Below are 22,673 nucleotides of genomic sequence, written 5' to 3'. Positions count from 1 at the left end.
TCTTATATGGGTTAACCACCCCAACCAAATTAAATAATTTGCGGAGAGCCGTAAAGATGTTTGCACCACAACGAATGGTTGATAACTATCTTCAATGATATGTACAATGGAACGTGGGAATACTTGCCAATAGCTGTATGGGAAGTTTCCCATAAAGAATTACTATCTTGTAATTGTTCAACTGTTGTACTTTGTGTAACAGTTGTCAGCCTAAACCTAGTAAAAACATGTCGTCATACTGTGACCATTTCTACGATTTTTATCTGCAGTGTTTTTCTTCAATTTCCATTTGATCTGTTTAGACGTCGTTTCAAGTTGTTGTCGCATAATTTTGTACGCCATTTTTCTGTCTCAGAAAACATTACATGTTTGGATGATGTACTTTTTCCTATTTTTCACACAGTGGCCGTCAACACATTACAATAGAACAGAAACGATAGGTGATAGATAGATAGATATAGCGAGAGAATACTTTGTTCGAAATGTCAATTTATATTGAATAATTTTGCGATATTTGCCAGTGCACGTGCAAGAACTATGTAGATGACAAACCTAAAGTATATAGCATTATTTAGATTCTGAAAACATGACATTACTGCAATAGATATCATAGCCTCCGTTATTTGACAGAGGTGATAGTTAGATCGCAAGTATATGTTATTCAACTCTAAAGAAACATCTAATATTGCGATAGCTGATGGCCTGAAATACTGCTCGATAGTATTTTTGTGATAGATGATCTAAATGTCATTTATATTACAGTTTAAACAAAATACTATAATACTTTATAGGACCAAACAAATTGTTTTGTTGCCCTCAGCGACCGACCGAAAAATATGAAATATCGGGTCGCGTTTTTTTCCCATATATCGTGGCTATTTACGATACCCTTAGTTTTCACGAGTTTAAAAAAAAATCCGACCGACCGACAATTTTTTTCAATTTTCCGACTTGAGGGCAACATAAGTTGTTTTGTTTTTTGATGATCGAGCGCAGTTAGATAGTATAGATTCTCTGTGCTGAAATTCCGGCCCGGGATTCACGCAACTAAGTGGTGTATTTTGAAAACATACGACAATTTGTTCCACGCAAACCACTATGTAATATTGCAACATCGTTATTAAAAATGACATCACTTAGCATTAAGTCGTGAGAGTAATTATCCCTCGAGCAATTATATTCGAACAAACGAGGGAGTCACAAACTAACAGACAGACGTATTTATAACTGTTCTGGCATTGAAATAATTTCTCAGGGGATTTATTTATTACACCTTTTTGGAATTTACAACAAATCACTGAAAATCACAGCAATTGAGATTTGTTTTAATATTTATTTACATTTATGTATATAACATACATGGACAAACAAAACATATACATTACATTACAGAAGGCTTAATCTCAAGATATAATTTCAAAAGAAACCGTGTGTGGTGAAATCTAGCTACCTGAAAAATGAATACATAAATAAATAAATATTGACTATTTTAATTTTAATTTTAAAAGATATTTGTATCGTCTACACACGGTGTCCTTGTTGTCGTTCAAGTTCAAGTTTATGTATTTCTTCAGTCGATAAATTTATGTAAAACCTTTAACTTGTTTACCTAAAAACAAATCTTCTTACGGCATTAATAAAAAGGAAAACCTTTTATTTCTTCACGGGCTACAAATCGTTCTACGATTACATCACTTCTGCTCTCCTGATCGTGACAAATACTACGATTGACTATATGACGCCACGTCTATTCAGTCTTCCTGGTTGTAATTTATAATGACATGATTCAAGCATTTTTTTGTATTTTTTTGCCAAAATTCAGATATGAATATTGTTGATGTTTATTATATTTGGGTTTGAATGTAATATTCAAGGTAATACATGTTGTTGGATATCGAACATGACGTGGTTTCACATTGTAAAGTAGGTAGGATTGCTAACCTCTAACAAAGAAAACACGATTTGTAAGCTTGAATAGTGATCAACTAGATGAGATTCAGGGATTGAAGGACAAAAAAATACAAAAAAATTTCGAATTTTACGTGATAAAATTGCACCCGGGTAATTGTCATCGTCTATTTCGAAAACCACGGGATAACGCAGAATTCGGCGACGATATATGGTGTTGTAATTCTCCTCTGGGCGTAAATAAATTAGGGGAGATGATATATGTAATTCCGAAATCTCCAGATTTGTTTCGAGTGTACACCAACCACTGTATCAGAGCGACGGCGTGCACATTCCTTGATTCCAACTGAGTTGAGACGAGGCGTGTCATGTACGTGTCCTGTAACACAACGAGGCGAGTATCCGATCTTACACCAACACAGTTACCTCAGAACAGCGACCAGACTTGTCAGGCATACCGTCACAAAGCCTTGGTCATACCAAAAGAGGCATCCAGGTCAGATGTTGGGTCCGAGATCGCCGAGCGGGTCACCGTATATGATACACCACCGCGTCCCACCATGTCTCAAACTTCGGTCGAACCATGGACGTACTAACCTGGTCGAACAAAGTACCGCTGATAGCCAAATATCCACAGTTACAAGTGGTATGATGAGTCGGACATTCGATTTATTCCACAACTGTACTTTCAATGGGCCAATTACAGTCCAAATTGTACAAAATCGGGAAGAAAACATGGGAAATCAGTTATTTTATTGATTCAAAGTGTACTTGACTTGTATTCCAAATGACATTGACGTAGTCAGTGAAAGGTTAGGAAGGTCGTGTATATACGTCGTGAATTGGGCTATATCTCAAGATATACCCGATTTCGGCGGGGGGAGGGGGCATTGCTTAAATATAATATACGTTCAACATTGCTTGAAATTGTTTTGTAGTAAGCAAATGTCATCAATTTTGAGCAACAGGAACACCTATTGGTTTTGCTATTGTTTCCAGTGTCCTCAAGCACAAAAATGTGAACGATTTGACAACAGACTAAGCTGTGTCATGGCCATGGTCAACAGAGCACACCTTTTGGTTAAAGACATCCTAAGTGGTGTAATATGCAAATTAACTTCAATAGTCACAACAATACAACATTTCACAGGCGAAAGACTTTCAGCTATTGTTACCACTCACGGATGAACTCCACTTTAACAAATTCGACTCAAGAATCAATTAAAAATATATTTTTTTTATTAAACCATAACACCATGATTGTAAACTAAAATAAACTATAATTATATAATCGAAGCTGTTACTCATAAATAGCTCACAAAATGATCTAAAACCGTTCATCTTTTTTAACTGTATTCGATTTACAATTCAAATTGTAATGCAAATACTAAATAAACACTAGCAAAAGCATACTTATACCAGTAAAAATGTGTTACGCATGTATACATTAAGTAGACAACTATTGTCTGAACATACTTCTTCGGTAATAAAGAAAAGTTACATATATTACTGTGCATGGGTACAATGTGTGATCACGTAGGGACAGTTTAATCAAAGTATATCCACAAAGCGAAATTGGATACATCGAAAAAATCAAACACGTTGATCTCAGATTGGTGCGACTGTTAGATGTTAAGGCTTGGTTGGCAAACAGGAATAATCTTGTAAGTAGTTGCGCATTTATTACTATGTAGGAACGGAAGTTATTATTAAGGGTAAGACAAATAGAATATAAACTCGACTGGTACAGCGTATAAACGTGGATTAGAGAGATGCAAATTAGGAATACAAAATGGAAAAGTACATGGGTATATATTAGCAATAAGAATTATAAAACATCTAAGTGTGTGTTCGAGTTTAATTCGATTCCTGGTTCCTGAAACTTCATATCAGAGTACAAGGAGATGCTAACCCAATATAAACCATAATAAAATAAGCGAAACATCGTGATAGTAATAAAAAAAATATCCAAGGCTCAAGTTGATGAGCTATACTATGATGTAAACAGTGCTTAGGGTATTATGTCGTACCAGGATCTGAATGGTAACGGTAGAGAAATAAATCATTATAAATTATAAATTTGTCTGCGTGGAAATCCTATCAGCACTATGTAACCTGTTCTAAAATATAAATTTTACAATACGTCTTTAAACAAATTTTATTAAGTGTCAACCAAATAAACTGCAATGTTTTAAAAACATCTGAAGACTATAAACACAGTTGTAACTTTTAACTTTGTTAATCATATATATTTGATAGTACAAAACATACTTGAAATGACATCATCAATTCAAATAAGGCAGTTCTCGTTCATTTGTTATAGTTAACACAGCGACTATGGTTACCATGGACGTATCAGTCAAAACTAAATCATCCACATTTTTGGAAGTGACCTAAATTTGTTCTTATGAATTAGTAATATCGACCATGAAAGGTAATTTTGTGTTCCATAAATGAAGTTCAACTGTACTATTAGATAAGAAAGAGTTTAATATGTGATTACACAAGTACTAAACCCATTGTTACTGAATATGTGACATACAATATCGAATATAATTCATGTGTAACAATAGCCCTGGAATATGAATAGATGCGTACATGTATGTAGAATATGTCAACTTTTGAATCAATACTACATATAAAAATCAATATTAATTTTCTTATATAATATTGTTAACTGCTACACACAGAGCAAGCCAGATTGATTCAAAAGCATTTGCTAAATTCATGAAAATAAAAAAAAAAAACCTAGAATTCATTACAAGATTATTGTGTATTTAAGTACCACAGATACTGTGCATCGTGTGGTCCAATTTTGTGTAAAAAATGTAGTTACCACTTGTAGCCCAGTACGAGTAACGGTTGCAATGCCTTATGATGTACAAATCATTAAGACTGTGACCATAAACATCCCTATGCAATGGAAGCAGCCAGCAGAAACAATATTGAATGCATGATATACAGCACTGAAGTTATATTTAAAGTGTGACCTTAGTGTAGCAATGATCATTGTCAACAATTGTCATGAATCACTTGATCGCATGATGTACAGTTACAGTTATTCTGATCATGGAATATGAGAGTAGACTAGATATCTTGTTCATTAAAACACCTTCCACCATGCATTGTTGAATCCTGCACTTGAAGTAATATTAATTCAAGTAGCACAAATGCTACAACAGTGTATGTATTGCGGATGTGTTGATTCTCCTTCATACCACGCAAGACAAGCCTGTTTAGTCGCTAAAGTAAGAGAGCATATGCTTATTATTGAAGTTGTGTTATGTGCGAGTTTTTTTCTAGACCATGCATGGCAAGCCTGTGTAACTCATATAGTGATAATACAGTTATCACTGACATGATGTGTTCTGTATTTTTTTTCTGCAGCTCACAAAGTGTGCCAGTGTACCTGTTATAGGGATAATATTATCACCGATGTTTGTTTTGTTCTACAACCCACGCAAGGCTAGCCTGTCTAGCTGTAGTAATGGTCATACTGTTAACCCTGATGTTATGTTGTGTCTGTTTCCTCTACAGCCCATGCGAGGCAAGCCTGTCTAGCTGCTCTCATAATGCTCTCAAACGATTCATCACGGTTTATCATTGCTCCAAATAAATAACATGACTGGGTGGATCCAACAACATTAATTTCAATAGCCATTCCACCTCCGGGTAAAAATCCATATGGTTTTGCCTGAAATTATACATGATAACATAAAGTAAAAGAAATACTAAATTAATCATACACATATGATTGCAACGGTGCACATGTGACATCCATGTTCTCGTTTGTTAGTCTAATGATAAGTTAAGATGTATTTCTTTGTGTACATAATTAATGATATTAGATGGCTTATAAGCAACTTAATCTGAATTGATCCAATGTTTTGATGCCCTGTTAAAGTGACATTCGTATCATTCTTTTGTAACAATGGTACATTATGAATATATGCACCAATTTTGTTAACATGAATATACCAAAACATATCAGTAATATACTCAATGTACTCAACTATCATCATATAATTAGAATTCATGAGGTAATGAGTACAACCAGTTGCATTATGTGATAGAAGCAGTTTATGATGAGCTGCAGAAATGTTATTTGTCAGAACGAATTAAAGTGATTCATGTGAGCATATGACTTCAGTTAGAATTTGTGCATATAGCAGTGTCAGAATCTGTTTACAATGTATAATTTTATTTATTAGTCCACATCATGAAAATATCCTTGGTTCAGTGTAAATTTGTTATTTATTGTGAAAATAGGTAATTGAAAATATTGCCAAAAATGTAATTTTAACTGTGGTTATGATAGACCACAATGAAAACACATTTCCTCATAAAAACACTGAAAATATTGCCAACTTTGTAATACTTGTTAACATCTAAAAAATACATTGTAAAACACTATAATTATGTTTTTTTATCACCAAATGTCACAAAGTACAAATTTAGGATATAACCATACCACAGGACAAAATGCCCTAAGCCATTTCTATTTGCACTGTTGTACACTATATGTAGTGCCTATGATAGAATAATTACATACCTTTTCACAGGACGTAATATCCGTCAATGGAATAACTAGATTCTTTGGCGTTGGATTCTTTGATCTTTCAAAACAAAGGAAGCTGAAAAAAAAATTTAAAAAAAACACTGACGTGAATTAAACAAGCCAAGAATATAGTGGAACTATTACAACCTATGGATGGATAATTAACTAACAATGCAAACAATCCTTAACAAAACTAACAGACTTAGTTTTTAATATATTATTGAATATATTGATTATTTATTTATCTCACCTTCTTGTAAGAAATAGTTTTCCATTCTTGAAGGCACCTGTTAGGGGTTTTTCTTTGCTGATCAATGTACATCGCTTTCCACCTTGCCAATCTAAAAATGAAACATTCTCGTGAAATGAACAAATCCAAGAAATCCACCCAGGTTAGCTACATATACCGGTAAAATATTAAAGCAATTTGGCTCCTCATTTTTAAAAATGACACAGATATTCACCTAAAATTCAAGAACTGAATGTATTGTCAAGAAATTAACAAATCTGAGGGAGAATCATGCCTCATGCCCCCCTCCCCAAGCTTCTGAAATGTGTAATAAGTCCCACCTGGTAAAGGTGCTTCTGATGAAGGCAGTGCAAACAACTGACAGAATGCTTGGTTTTCGTTGCTCAATACACTTGCTGTGACAGGACTGGGAGTAACTGGTGCTTCTTCCACAGTTGGTGTTGAAGATGGTAAAATATACTGCAAACAAAAAATAAATATCATATTCCCAATTTCTGAACAAAAACTATATGGACTTGGATATCATTAACAACAAGATGATTACATTTGAGAAACTTTAATTGTGTCTTGTCTTTGTAATACATAATCCATAAAGACATATTTCAAAAATGGTTAAATAGACATAAAACACCAATATAGCTGACAGTTTGATATGTTGAATAAAATCCCGTGGTAAATGTTTAAATCCAGATATTTATTGAACAAAATCGAAAAAACATGTCCAAGAAATGATATTGGACGGACAGTGTAACCGAAAACACGAGTCCCCATTTCTGACTGTGATAGGACAAATAATGAGTTTCAGAATTTAATGTTTATTTGAGACAATCTTTACTTTGATTCATAGTAGGTTGCACATACCTGTTCTCTCTCAGCCATTCTCATTCTTTTAATCAGCACATCATCGGTCGGCAAGTTTTTCCAAATTTTGAATACAGTATCATAACGTTGTTGAACCTTGGGGAATTTCCGGTAAATATTGTTAACAATGAAAAATTTGATTCCAAGGAGCAAACCTAGTGTGCAGAATAAAAAAAAAAAGTTAAGTCAAAAATCAGATATGAGACAACAAATTTTCTTTTAACAATGTCATTAAGTAATTACAATGATACCAAATAAATATGATATCAAATATAGTGGCAGCATAGACTACGACTAAAGCCTCAACTCTGTATGATATATTGTGCCTCATACATTTTGTGGTATTATCCTGGTAATACAATTACTATACATCATCCCAGGCCAACTGATTTCTGTATCCCATGCAGGGAAATGCAAAGAAGTGAAATGTACTGGAACTTTGTTTTAAAGGACGATCACTAATTCAGGATATCACATCATTGTATTTATACATTAAAAACTACTTTTGGAGATAAAATGGTAAAAGTACAATAACAATTCTCTATATACTTACCAATAATTGTAAACAAGACTGTACCGGGAAGAAAACATGATGCAATGAAGGCAACACCCAGTGCCACATACAGTTTATATGTTGCCTCTGCATGCTGCCACATCACAAGGCTGTAACATTAATAAAAATCAAAGAAAGCTTAGAAAGAACTCCCATGTGCTGAGAGTATTGGAAACACATTAAATATAATTCGAAATTACTTAGCTGAAAACTAATTATGCAAATCAGAAAATTATTATGACCAGATTTGAGTGTAAAACTAATGAGGTCTGCGCAATGTAACAGAAAATCTATGTCTCCAAGTTTAATTGAAATGTGATTAGAACCAAAAAATTATGAATTATTATGCTTATTAGGGAATTAATATGAACAGATTTTTACCCCAAACTAATTAGGTTTGTACATTGTCCTAGAGCATCTTTGTACTAAGTTTCATTGAAATGGAATAATTAGTACTCCAAAATTTCGACCCCTCTAAAAATTCGGCCGCCTATTTATTTGCCGGGTTTCGGTGTTTTATTTACCTCCAAATTTTCGACTCCACTAAAAATTGCCGACTCATTCTTATTCGAAAATTGCGACCAGTTTTAGTTTTCCCCCAAACGAAAAAAAACCCGATGTGAGCGTTCAAACGGGACCTTCCTCGAAGGCATGAATCCGGGTTTCTGATTGACTGAGAGATTTTTATTTTATTGGTAACGAAAATATATTCTAAATAAACGAAGTTTCAAATAAAAACGAACACAAAAATCTCGGCATGCTGCGTTTCTGAATTGTTGATTATTACTGTACTCAGTAGTGATTATAATAATGTACACAAAATAAATTTGTTGAATAGTTATGAAATACAAATAAAAGTCAACTTAGTTTCATCGTAAGCGAATGATTCCGGTCTCGTATAAACGTTTGATGCTGTAGGATATCCGCCATGTTCTCTTAGGTCAAATAGGTCAAATCGCTAATTAACCAATCAAAAAGCTGGATGATGCCAACGTGTTCAAATTACCATAGCTTATTTAAATATGTTAATGTTATTGAACGCAATGCGGAAGAGATTGATGTTGTAGTACGATATTTTGGCTTGGATTTTGATGCGAAAACGGCATGATTTTTTTTAAATAAAAAGATTTGTTGTTTTTAAAAAATAAACTGGTCATCTGAAGAATAATTTAACATTGTTCACAGTGATAACAGCTCATTCTCGAAAGGAAGCTTACCCGCTCACGCTAGTCACGATAAAAATCATACACGTGTACTCTTGAATAGACAGACGTCAATGACTACGGTAAAACTTACTCTATTTTAGCCGGCAGGATTGATTGAAATGTCCGAAAAATGACGCCAAAATACACCTTAAAAGTCCCATTTTATTTTCTTAAATCCCATTTTATTTTTTAATCTAAGGGCGAATTTACGGCAGAATTTGGTCCCTCAAATAAGGGACACGTGAGCTTTGATTCTAACCGGATACATTGCACTGGGTCGGGGAGATAGTTTGCTAAACTTCCATGTGTCTTTTGTCCAATGGGTACCTGTACTTCGAACATTCGCAAGTTTTCCTAGGTAGTGCGAGACAGCTTTGTCTTTTGACCTATTAGTTTTGTGCTGACCTCTTCTCCGCGTCTTGATGTTTTGTTTTGCTTGTCATAATACTCACTGATTGATGACTTTGTTTAGATTTTGAGTTACAACTCGGCCACGACCTTCGCTTTTACCGTGAAACATGAGGAAGTTTACGTCAATTGACGGACATTGCATTTTTTAAAAACTAATGAAGCACACTGTCTATCATCCCCATTTTTTCATTTACTGATTTCTATTCTGAAAAATTCGACCGTCCGAAAATGCACCTTAATTTTGACTCTAAAAACACGTCACATTTCTAACACCAATTATTTAAAACCGGTCGAAATTTTGAAGTTTTTACGGTACTTTAGATATCAGTGTGAAAGCTTAAAATTGATTAATTATGCAAATTAGGTAATTAATATGTACAGATTTTAACCCACAATTATTCAGGTCTGTCTATTGTCCTACAGCATCCATGTACATTCATTGATATGTGATGTATAGTACCTGAGATATCAGTGTGAAAGTTGGTTAATTATGCAAATTGGGTGATTAATATGCACAAATATTTACCGGAAACTAATTGGGTCTGCATAATTCTAGATTCATTGAAATGTGATGATTAGTACTTTAGATATCAGTAGAAAAGCTGAAAATTAATTATGCAAATTAGGTAATTAATATGCACAATTATTTACCCTAAAACTAATCAGGTCTCTGCATAGTCCTAAAGGATCTATGTACCAAGTTTCATTGAAATGCGATGATTAGTACTTGAGATACCCGTGGAAAAGCTGAAAATTAACTAATTATGCAAATTAGGTGATTAATATGCACAAATATTTATCGAAAACAATCAATCTCTGCATAGTCCTTGAGTATGTAAGTACCAAGTTTCATTGAAATGTAATGCTAACTACTTATATCAAATGCTGAAAATTAATTAATTATGCAAATTAGGTAATTAATATGTACTGATATTACCATAAAAACTATCAGGTCTGTGCAGTGTCGTATGACATCTATGTACCAAGTTTCATTGAAATGTGATGATTAGTACTTGAGATATCAGTGGAAAAACCGAAAATTGACTAATCATTATGCAAATTAGGTAATTAGTATCCACGGATTATTACCAAAAACTAATCAAAACCTAGCATTAGTTCAGAGCATCTATGTACCAAGTTTCATCAAAATCCAATGAGTGGTTGTTTAGATATCAGTGGAACAGTCATGGAACCACTAAAAAATAGCTAATTATCATGCAAATTAGGTAATTAATATGCACGGATTTTTACCAAAAATTAATCAAATCTGCGCATATGTTCAGAGCATCTATGTACCAAGTTTCATCAAAATCTAATGAGTGGTTCTTTAGATATCAGTGGAACAGTCATAGAACAGCTAAAAATTAGCTAATTATCATGCAAATTAGGTAATTAACGAGCATGGATTTTTACCAAAACCTAATCAAATCTGCGCATTGGCCCAGAGCATCTATGCACCAAGTTTCATCAAAAACCGATGTATGGTTCTTGAGATAGCAGTGGAACAGTCGGACACACATACACACATACACACATACATACACACATACACACATACACACATACACACATACACACATACAGACACACTAACTGCAAAGACTCCCATAATGTGCTTCGCACATGGGAGTCAAAAAACTATGAAAATAAACACAAAACAGTTGGTTGCAATTACAGCTATACAGTGATGTAATGATCGAGTCTTAGCTTTAAATATTTGGTTCAATTGGTAAACAATTTTGTGTGTGACCAAATTCCAAGTTTGTACAATATCTTACAATCCAGAGAAGTATAGATGTTACTGGCGATGATAAAAAGGATATTGCATGTGTAACCCAGGGAAGTTTGAGTGAAATCAACTTTTAATTCGGAGAAACAGGTCCAGAATCAGTTCAGACATATTTGTAGACAGGGATTAACAAGTTTAGATTAAAAACAATTAGAGCAAATTATTAAATAACGCAATCTATGGTATCATCTACATGTATATTACTTGTCTTCAAACTTTAAGCTCAATATTCGCGTGGATGTGAATACGAACAATATGACCACCAGCTGGCTATATTTGTTTGGATCTTAAAAACAATGTGACATAACCTGTTTATAAATGATGCTAATACAAAGCCATGTTCACCAAGAGACAGTTCTGGGCATGATTAAGTATCAGAAGTTAACAAATTCGAGAAATGGCTGCCAGTCAAATGTAATCAAATCAATATGCTTATACTTTACAGTCTTTGTGTTAAGTTTGAATGTGATTGATCAAAGCATGCCTGTGAATGGTTCTGGTGTTTTTCTGATATAATGCTTTAAAACAGAATTGGTGGCACATTGCAATTCAATGCAGCATCTCCTCGAAAAGTTTTTAGACAGTTATATTATGGAATGCACAGTTATTTTATTGACAAGTTGTTGACATAGAAACTACTGGTATGAGGTACCCAGGGAGCAAATCATTTACTACTATGTACATAAAACAAGCTCTGTGGTAAATGTTTAAAAGATTAACTTACTTTCTAACTTTCTCCAAACCATCTGCAATTTGTCCAAGTATATTTTGCACTTTTCTTGCAACTTGCAAAACCAATTGGAATTTATCTGACATGCCAAGTGCCTTATCACTATCATTGTCCTGAAAATAATGGACAGATTACAATATGTCGACAACAATAGTACCAGAGCAGTCATTACACCGTTGAATGTCAGTCTCAACTTAGTAATCTATCACAAAGTAGTTCTATGTACTTTCTGTGTTATTAACTAGGTAATTCGCATATCATTATCCCTCGAATGCAACATGGACTTCACCTGACCTGCATAGTTTCATATTTTGATTGGGACTTGAAGCCAAATAGTAATTAAATTTTGTTTACTCAATAATTGTCTATTAGATTGTAAATAAATACATAGAAATGTGCAAAAATCTGTCTAAAACGTTGGAGATAAAAACTAAAGCAAATGATTATAATGTTTTGTTCTACAATTTTTTCTTTAAAATTAGTATTGATTAGATTTTCTAATATTATGAGTAATATTAGTATGCATAATAATAATAGATACTACCAATGAACACAACATCATAATATTTACCTCTTCTACATAGCTGTATGGTAAGATATTTAGAGTCACATGCCAGCCTCTGGAAATTAAAGACAGAAAGCCATCAGTCTACTAAGGTACATATATACAGGTTTCACAGATTAAGCATCATGCAAAATAGTAAACCCTCCAACCAAAGCATATGGAATGACAGTGGCGAATCCAAAGGGGGGCAGGGGGGCCATGGCCCCTCCCAAACGCATGACGATTCATATAATCTGGATTACGGCTAGCTTCTCCGCGATTTACGCTCCGTATATTTTAAGCGAAGCTAGGAACCCCCCCCCCCCAATACAATTTGCTGGATCCGCCACTGTGGAATGATGAGCCTATATCGGAGATGACTTTGCGAGTTTAGAAAGCCCATAAATTGTCACACATCAATGCATTACTAAGCTAAGTAAGCACCACTCTCCTAGCTAATAGATAAAGTATGGCCGAACCACTCTCCATCCAGCTGATATAGATAAACTATTGTATAACCATTTTCTAAGTGGCCAACAGATGGACTTTGGCAGAACCACTTTCCATCCAGCTGATAGATAAACTAGGGTATAACCATTTTCTAATTAGCCAACAGATGAACTTTGGCAGAACCACTTTCCATCCAGCTGATAGATAAACTAGGGTATAACCACTTTCTAATTAGCCAACAGATAGACTTTGGCAGAACCACTTTCCATCCAGCTGATAGATAAACTAGGGTATAACCATTTTCTAATTAGCCAACAGATGAACTTTGGCAGAACCACTTTCCATCCAGCTGATAGATAAACTAGGGTATAACCACTTTCTAATTAGCCAACAGATAGACTTTGGCAGAACCACTTTCCATCCAGCTGATAGATAAACTAGGGTATAACCATTTTCTAATTAACCAACAGATGGACTTTGGCAGAACCACTTTCCATCCAGCTGATAGATAAACTAGGGTATAACCACTTTCTAATTAGCCAACAGATAGACTTTGGCAGAACCACTTTCCATCCAGCTGATAGATAAACTAGGGTATAACCATTTTCTAATTAGCCAACAGATGGACTTTGGCAGAACCACTTTCCATCCAGCTGATAGATAAACTAGGGTATAACCACTTTCTAATTAGCCAACAGATAGACTTTGGCAGAACCACTTTCCATCCAGCTGATAGATAAACTAGGGTATAACCATTTTCTAATTAGCCAACAGATGGACTTTGGCAGAACCACTTTCCATCCAGCTGATAGATAAACTAGGGTATAACCACTTTCTAATTAGCCAACAGATGGACTTTGGCAGAACCACTTTCCATCCAGCTGATAGATAAACTAGGGTATAACCACTTTCTAATTAGCCAACAGATAGACTTTGGCAGAACCACTTTCCATCCAGCTGATAGATAAACTAGGGTATAACCACTTTCTAATTAGCCAACAGATGGACTTTGGCAGAACCACTTTCCATCCAGCTGATAGATAAACTAGGGTATAACCATTCTCTATTTAGCTGATAGATGGACTTTGGCAGAACCATTTTCCATCCAGATGTTAGATAAACTATGACATAACCATTTTCTATTTGGCTGACAGATGGCCTATGGCAGAACTACTCTCCATCCAGATGATAGACAAACTATGGTATAACCATTTTCTATTTGCCCGACAGATGGCCTATGTCAGAACTACTCTCCATCCAGATGATAGACAAACTATGGTAAAACCAGTTTCTATTCAGCTGATAGATGGACTATGATATAACCATTTTCTAAATAGCTGACAGATGGACTAAGGCAGAACTACTTTCCATCCAAATATTCGATGGACTATGGTGTAACCACTCTCCATAAACAGACTAGATATATATAGACTATGGTAGATCACATAATGACTGAAAAGTGTAGGAATTGCAGTGCAGTTTTGATATATTACATAGAACACTGCAGTAATCCCTTGATTTGACAACACTGTGAACATCATGGCATGCTTGAACCCATCACCATGTATAATGTAAATTGATTTAAATTGCATACTTAAACCATCCCCAGGACTGAAATCTGTTTAAAGGAGTTATTGAAAGAACATTATTAGTAGTAAAAATAAACATAATCATATCATTAGAAACAGCTAAAAATTAAATAATATAAAATATACATAAAATACAATTTCTAGAACATATTAGGTGAATTAAAGGGCAGTGGTTGTCATATCCTGTTCGATATTAAACCCATAAAAATACATGTTTTTTACATGAAATTTAAACACCCAGTGCATGACGACCATTGCCCTTTAATATTAAATTGCATAGCAATTGTAAAGGCAGTTGCAATATACAGATATATTAATTGTAAGCTACTTGAATCTTGTTGAAGAGCACAAGTACTGAGTTGGGGCTGCTAACTTACACTACATTGTAGGTATAATATTTTGTGTTTTGAATTGCAGTGAAGGTTTACACACCGTTACTTACCTAGAGCTCTTATGCTTAAATAATAAGTAAACTCTTTATATCAACATTATTTGAGTATCAAAAGTTAATCTGTGTTAGGGAAATGGGTATTAAGCCCCTATTCGGATTATATAATGGACCTAAAACGTTAACGTAATCAGCATACAGGCAACACACCACTGACGAGAAGTCCCGTAAACCTGCATATTCTATTGTTTTGCAATTGAAACCCAGGCTGTCCAATTTTAGTTTACATAAATATTATAGTACTGATTCTATGTCAAATTTATAATGATTACATCAACATTAGTCATGATTTCCTTTACAACCTGGTTAGATTCAAGGGCAAGAAAGAAAAAAGGTAAAATTCCCAGATAAATAAACATTTGTCAAACACTATCATAAACAAGCAGCCTATCGGCTGAGACAGCTCCGCTGTTAGCAATGCACATTTCAATTAAAGAAGTGAAGACATCATTAGAAAATGAACAATATGAATAGTATCAAAGCAATCGGACTTACAGTTTTTAACAAGAAGTTAAAAATATCACTTTTTACCAAAAATTACAAAAATATTCACCAAAATAAATTAATTAGAGAATTGAAGATATCATCACAAAACGAACAAATCTGAGATAGGTCCACATGTAGTACCTATATATGTAATATCAAAGCAATCGGACTTACAGTTTTCAACAAGAAGTCGAAAATATCACTTTTTACCAAAAATGACAAAAATATTCACCAAAATTAGAGAATTGAAGTTATCATCACAAAATGAACAAATCTGAGAGAGGTCCACATGTAGTACCTATATATGTAATATCAAAGCAATCGGACTTGCGGTTTTTAACAAGAAGTCAAAAATATCACTTTTTACCAAAAATGACAAAAATATTCACCAAAATTAGAGAATTGAAGATATCATCACGAAATAAACAAATCTGAGAGAGGTCCACATGTAGTACCTATATATGTAGTATCAAAGCAATTGGACTTGCGGTTTTTAACAAGAAGTCGAAAATATCACTTTTCACCAAAAAATGACAAAAATATTCACCAAAATTAGAGAATTAAAGATATCATTACAATATGAACAAATCTGAGAGAGGTCCACATGTAGTACCTATATATGTAATATCAAAGCATTTGCACTTGCGGTTTTTAACAAGAAGTCGAAAATATCAGTTTTTACCAAAAATGACAAAAATATTCACCAAAATTAGAGAATTAAAGATATCATTACAAAATGAACAAATCTGAGAGAGGTCCACATGTAGTACCTATATATGTAATATCAGAGCAATTGCACTTGCGGTTTTTAACAAGAAGTCGAAAATATCACTTTTTACCAAAAATGACAAAAATATTCACCAAAATTAGAGAATTGAAGATATCATCACGAAATGAACAAATCTGAGAGAGGTCTACATGTAGTACCTATATATGTAGTATCAAAGCAATTGGACTTGCGGTTTTTAACAAGAAGTCGAAAATATCAGTTTTTACCAAAAATGACAAAAATATTCACCAAAATTAAAGAATTAAAGATATCATTACAAAATTAACAAATCTGAGAGAGGTCCACATGTAGTACCTATAGATGTAATATCAAAGCAATTGCACTTGCGGTTTTTAACAAGAAGTCGAAAATATAGTTTTTACCAAAAATGACAAAAATATTCACCAAAATTAGAGAATTAAAGATATCAACATGAAATGAACAAACCTAAGAGAGGTCTACCCAAGGTACATATACACCAAGTATCAAAGCATTTAGGCTTGTAGTTTTCAAGAAGAAGTCGAAAAAGTAAAACATTGACACGGACGACGGACGACGACGACGGAGACGACGACGGACAATCACGCATATGATAAGCTCCGCTCGACAAAGTCGACAGCGGAGCTAAAAAACAATGTAAATAGAATACCCTTTGTTTATAAGGATGCCTCCCGTATTTATTTATACACTGTCCTAACACTTCAACTTACAACCAGTAATTACCACCCTGAATGTGAATAGATACACCTCTGTCTTTGTCATTTTATCTTTGTTGTACACCAACTTGGAATGAAATAAGTCGAAAAAACTCATAAAATAGCTGCCAAGTAGCAATTTTGAAAAAACATCACTAAGTATAATGGGTGAATCAATATTGTCATAATATAACATCATATATTTTTACAAAGCTTAAAAGGTCAATTCCAACAAAAATGCAAGGAGCTTAAATATTAGCATGTAATTAACATATCATACATTTGTGCAAGTGGACTTACTTTGTTGTCAAGTAATTAACTGTCAACCAATACAGAAGTGAGAATAACAATACTGATGCCAGCCAGCCATGCCACACTGCATACATATAGACCTGATAAATAAATGACAGACATTATATTATAATACATGTAGAAGCATCAGCTGACAAACACAGGGTAAAAATATTATGATCCATCACGGTTACTAGAAGAACAGTTAGGAAACTCTCTTGCTTCTTTTGTTATGATGCGTGTCTCAGTAAACATTTAAAACAAAGGGAATTAGCAAACTGCCGATGTTTCAGCGATTGTAATTTACATAAAATTACATATTCCTTCAAAGATGATTCCATCGATTGGGGTTATATATATATATAATTAGATTGAAAATGGACTATGAAACCATAAAACTTCCTGTGTAACTTGCACAGTGTTCTCATAAAAGAATATAATTCAATGTACAAAAAAAAAGTTATGAAATATTCAGAGATGCATTTTTGAGGTACAAATCTTCGTGGCCATGTTGGATATCAGCAGATGCAGAATTACGATCACCCTACTGAAATGAAAATTTTATAATTCAACTTAGTATTTAACCCACAGAAATGATAATAATATAAACTATAAATATTAATTTAACAATGCGTTGTACTAAAATATAATTTAATGCGATTTTCAGTAATTTTCCCAAACTTTTATGACAAGGCAGCCAAAATGGCTGACGTCGCTAACCTTAACAAAAAATGCGTTATTATCTAAAGTTATGATTGAAACTAGTAACATAGTAAAGAATACTAACATTTTAGAACATTCACAGACAGAGTTTTTTTGGGTACAAAATCCATACTCAATTTCGAACCAAAATCGACAGCAAATCTGTCAACAAAACAAACTATCTGTATTTTCATTTCTTTCGAGAACAACGAAATCTCAAGTAATGCTTCTATGTCGATCTTTCAGCTTAATGAGCTATATTTCTTCAATTTAGTGGAAACACATGGGAAACGAACGGCGATAGCAATATAAGCCATGATGTCACAGTGGTTGGACATACATCTAATTGAAGTCAATGGATAATTAGCATATCTAACAATAGAGTTTTCTAACCATTCTTCTAGTAACCGTAGATCCATAAACTTTACACCATAGTGTTGTATATTTGGTTATAGGGTAAACTAATTGAGTTGATATTCTTATGATGTTTATCATTTAAACTAATAAATTTCTATGACAACAACAAAACTTGCTGACTCTGTAAATGGCTGTGAATTCATACATCATCCTTCTTTGCTAGTAGGACTGTACAGTGTTCTGCTCGCTGTCGTTCACTTTTCAGATAAAAATTGTAGGCATTCATGTAGAATACATGTAAAAGTATTTCAAATTAAACTTACAGAAAAATATAACAGGGATGCAGTAGGTGCTTTCCAACTCAGAATCACAAAAACTACTTTCACAAAATTTACAATAGGCTTAGTGCACGTTTCTGGAAGAGATAAAAAAAAGTATCTGTGGGCATACACTAAGAGATTAACAAATATACAAATATAATCAATTCAAAATATGGTATTTAATTTAAACAATCCCAATAAAGAGTGTGAATAGATATGTCATCATTACTCCAAATATAGAAATGAATATGAAATAGTTAGTCATCATCACTCCAAATATGGAAGGGCATATGAATAGTTATGTCATCATCAATCCAAATATGGAAGAGCATATGAATAGTTATGTCATCATCACTCCAAATATGGAAGGGCATATGAATAGGTACGTCATCATCACTCCAAATATGGAAGGGCATATGAATAGGTACGTCATCATCACTCCAAATATGGAAGGGCATATTAATAGGTATGTCATCATCAATCCAAATATGGAAGGGCATATGAATAGTTATGTCATCATCAATCCAAATATGGAAGAGCATATGAATGAGTATGTCATCATCACTCCCAATATGGAAGGGCATATGAATAGTTATGTCATCATCACTCCAAATATGGAAGGGCATATGAATAGGTACGTCATCATCACTCCAAATATGGAAGGGCATATGAATAGGTATGTCATCATCACTCCAAATATGGAAGGGCATATTAATAGGCATGTCATCATCACTCCAAATATGGAAGGGCATATGACAGTTATGTCAACATCACTCCAAATAAGGAAAAGAATTAGCACTTTCAAAAGGACAAGCATCGAAAATACTGTGTGTCTCAAAGTGTCTTGTGTTATGAATGTTAAAATGAAAAAAAATCTAACTTACTAAATCTTTTAATGTTTTCTTTCAATCTAATAAAATAAAATATAACATTTAGAATATTATTCTACAACTTTTTACCAAAAACAATGGAGTTCCAATAATAGGCTGTATATGTCTTTATTCAATACTTAACTTTCTAGACACAACATTGAACACATTTCACATAATTGACAACTCTCCTTTGATTTTGGGTATACAGAGGTAACCTCACAATACTGCTAATACAGAGGTAACCTCACAATACTGGTAGTACATATAGAATAACAGAGGTAACCTCACAATACTGCTAATACAGAGGTAACCTCACAATACTGGTAGTACATATGGAATAACAGAGGTAACCTCACAATACTGGTAGTACATATGGAATAACAGAGGAAACCTCACAATACTGGTAGTACATATAGAATAACAGAGGTAACCTCACAATACTGGTAGTACATATGGAATAACAGAGGTAACCTCACAATACTGGTAGTACATATGAAATAACAGAGGTAACCTCACAATACTGGTAGTACATATGGAATAACAGAGGTAACCTCACAATACTAGTAGTACATATGGAATAACATAGGTAACCTCACAATACTGATAATACAACTGGGATACAGAGGTAACCTCACAATACTAGTAGTACATATGGAATAACAGAGGTAACCTCACAATACTAGTAGTACATATGGAATAACAGAGGTAACCTCACAATACTGGTAGTACATATGGAATAACAGAGGTAACCTCACAATACTGGTAGTACATATGAAATAACAGAGGTAACCTCACAATACTAGTAGTACATATAGAATAACAGAGGTAACCTCACAATACTGGTAGTACATATGGAATAACAGAGGTAACCTCACAATACTGGTAGTACATATGGAATAACAGAGGTAACCTCACAATACTGGTAGTACATATGGAATAACAGAGGTAACCTCACAATACTGGTAGTACATATGGAATAACAGAGGTAACCTTCACAATACTGGTAGTACATATAGAATAACAGAGGTAACCTTCACAATACTGGTAGTACGTATGGAATAACAGAGGTAACCTCACAATACTGGTATAGTACATATGGAATAACAGAGGTAACCTCACAATACTGGTAGTACATATAGAATAACAGAGGTAACCTCACAATACTGGTAGTACATATGGAATAACAGAGGTAACCTCACAATACTGGTAGTACATATAGAATAACAGAGGTAACCTCACAATACTGGTAGTACATATGGAATAACAGAGGTAACCTCACAATACTGGTAGTACATATAGAATAACAGAGGTAACCTCACAATACTGGTAGTACATATGGAATAACAGAGGTAACCTCACAATACTGGTAGTACATATGGAATAACAGAGGTAACCTCACAATACTGGTAGTACATATAGAATAACAGAGGTAACCTCACAATACTGGTAGTACATATGGAATAACAGAGGTAACCTCACAATACTGGTAATACATATGGAATAACAGAGGTAACCTCACAATACTGATAGTACATATGGAATAACAGAGGTAACCTCACAATACTGGTAGTACATATAGAATAACAGAGGAAACCTCACAATACTGATAGTACATATGGAATAACAGAGGTAACCTCACAATACTGGTAGTACATATAGAATAACAGAGGAAACCTCACAATACTGATAGTACATATGGAATAACAGAGGTAACCTCACAATACTGGTAGTACATATAGAATAACAGAGGAAACCTCACAATACTGATAGTACATATGGAATAACAGAGGTAACCTCACAATACTGGTAGTACATATAGAATAACAGAGGAAACCTCACAATACTGATAGTACATATGGAATAACAGAGGTAACCTCACAATACTGGTAGTACATATAGAATAACAGAGGAAACCTCACAATACTGATAGTACATATGGAATAACAGAGGTAACCTCACAATACTGGTAGTACATATGGAATAACAGAGGTAACCTAACAATACTGATAATAGAACTGGAATAAAGAGGTGCCATGTACAATAAAGTAGCAGAATAGACAAAGCTGCTCACTTTTTGACCGTCAAAGGATCTCCTTCCTTGTCTTGTGGCATTTCTTCTTCCTCGTCATCCTCTGTAAAATCAGAGGCGAAATCGTAATACATCGCCACCAACCAAGCTAATATTTTATACTGCTTTGCCTTGTGTGTCAATACTTTTTCAACTTCAGCTGCAAAAATCAAATCATAAAAATCATTTATCCATCAAAAACATTTATTAAAATATGTACATAAAATCCTGGGGTTTTCAAATAATTTGAACAGTTTCAATTCAAAAGATTTTTCAAAAACATATAACAAAGAATGCCCAGGTCTAGCATATGATAAATTAAATATTTCATGTACATGGCAACAGAATAAATTGATATTAAGGAATCCCAGCTGCCACACTTAAACGATATCGTTAATAATTACTTAGATGCTCAATTGCAAGTACATTTGCAGTGCATGATGCCACTAACAGATTTGTTTTTGTAAACTGATACCACGGTAACCCACTATGCTGTTAGCTAAAGTCATATTTGCGTACATGCAACTGTATATGCTAGGCAATCATACTGCATTGTGGTATATGTAATCAACACCTTTGTTTATAGGTAATCTAATTGCATTATAGTACTAGGCAAAAGTTATATAAATATATATATTTCGCACATGATGTGCCATATTTCACACATTACAAGCCATCTTTCACACATGATGTGCCATATTTTGTATGTTCCGAGCATAACATACATGTAAGATCCAAGATCATTGCAATTACATGGATAGCAAAAATCATCTGACTAAAATCAATCAAAAATTTGACTGGAGAACATTCATTTAGC

General features: G+C 33.9%; 1 protein-coding gene and 1 long non-coding RNA gene across 2 annotated transcripts in view; both read right to left on the bottom strand.

The window, feature by feature from the left end:
- Positions 1–3,129: 3,129 nt before the first annotated feature.
- Positions 3,130–22,673, bottom strand: part of LOC100372551 (GRAM domain-containing protein 4-like) — a 35,519-nt gene continuing 15,975 nt past the window's right edge. Inside the window, exons 6-18 of the mRNA XM_085496788.1 lie at positions 21,860–22,016; positions 19,801–19,826; positions 18,920–19,011; positions 17,547–17,638; positions 14,854–14,877; positions 12,837–12,885; positions 12,260–12,378; positions 8,131–8,240; positions 7,578–7,732; positions 7,037–7,175; positions 6,717–6,807; positions 6,461–6,542; positions 3,130–5,602 (exon numbers count right to left, since the gene is read on the bottom strand). Of these exons, the coding sequence (XP_085352914.1) occupies positions 5,420–5,602; positions 6,461–6,542; positions 6,717–6,807; positions 7,037–7,175; positions 7,578–7,732; positions 8,131–8,240; positions 12,260–12,378; positions 12,837–12,885; positions 14,854–14,877; positions 17,547–17,638; positions 18,920–19,011; positions 19,801–19,826; positions 21,860–22,016 (1,319 nt within the window). The 3' untranslated portion in view covers positions 3,130–5,419. The remainder of the gene's footprint in view (positions 5,603–6,460; positions 6,543–6,716; positions 6,808–7,036; positions 7,176–7,577; positions 7,733–8,130; positions 8,241–12,259; positions 12,379–12,836; positions 12,886–14,853; positions 14,878–17,546; positions 17,639–18,919; positions 19,012–19,800; positions 19,827–21,859; positions 22,017–22,673) is intronic.
- LOC146747497 (uncharacterized) lies at positions 9,761–10,049 on the bottom strand. The gene is made up of 2 exons (XR_014929036.1): positions 9,993–10,049; positions 9,761–9,833 (listed from the first exon to the last, which is right to left on the bottom strand). It is a non-coding gene; the product is annotated as an uncharacterized LOC146747497 (long non-coding RNA).

This window comes from Saccoglossus kowalevskii, chromosome 3, assembly GCF_978046115.1.
Source record: "Saccoglossus kowalevskii chromosome 3, keSacKowa6.1, whole genome shotgun sequence".
NCBI lineage: Eukaryota > Metazoa > Hemichordata > Enteropneusta > Harrimaniidae > Saccoglossus > Saccoglossus kowalevskii.
This window is presented reverse-complemented; position numbering and strand designations above follow the sequence as displayed.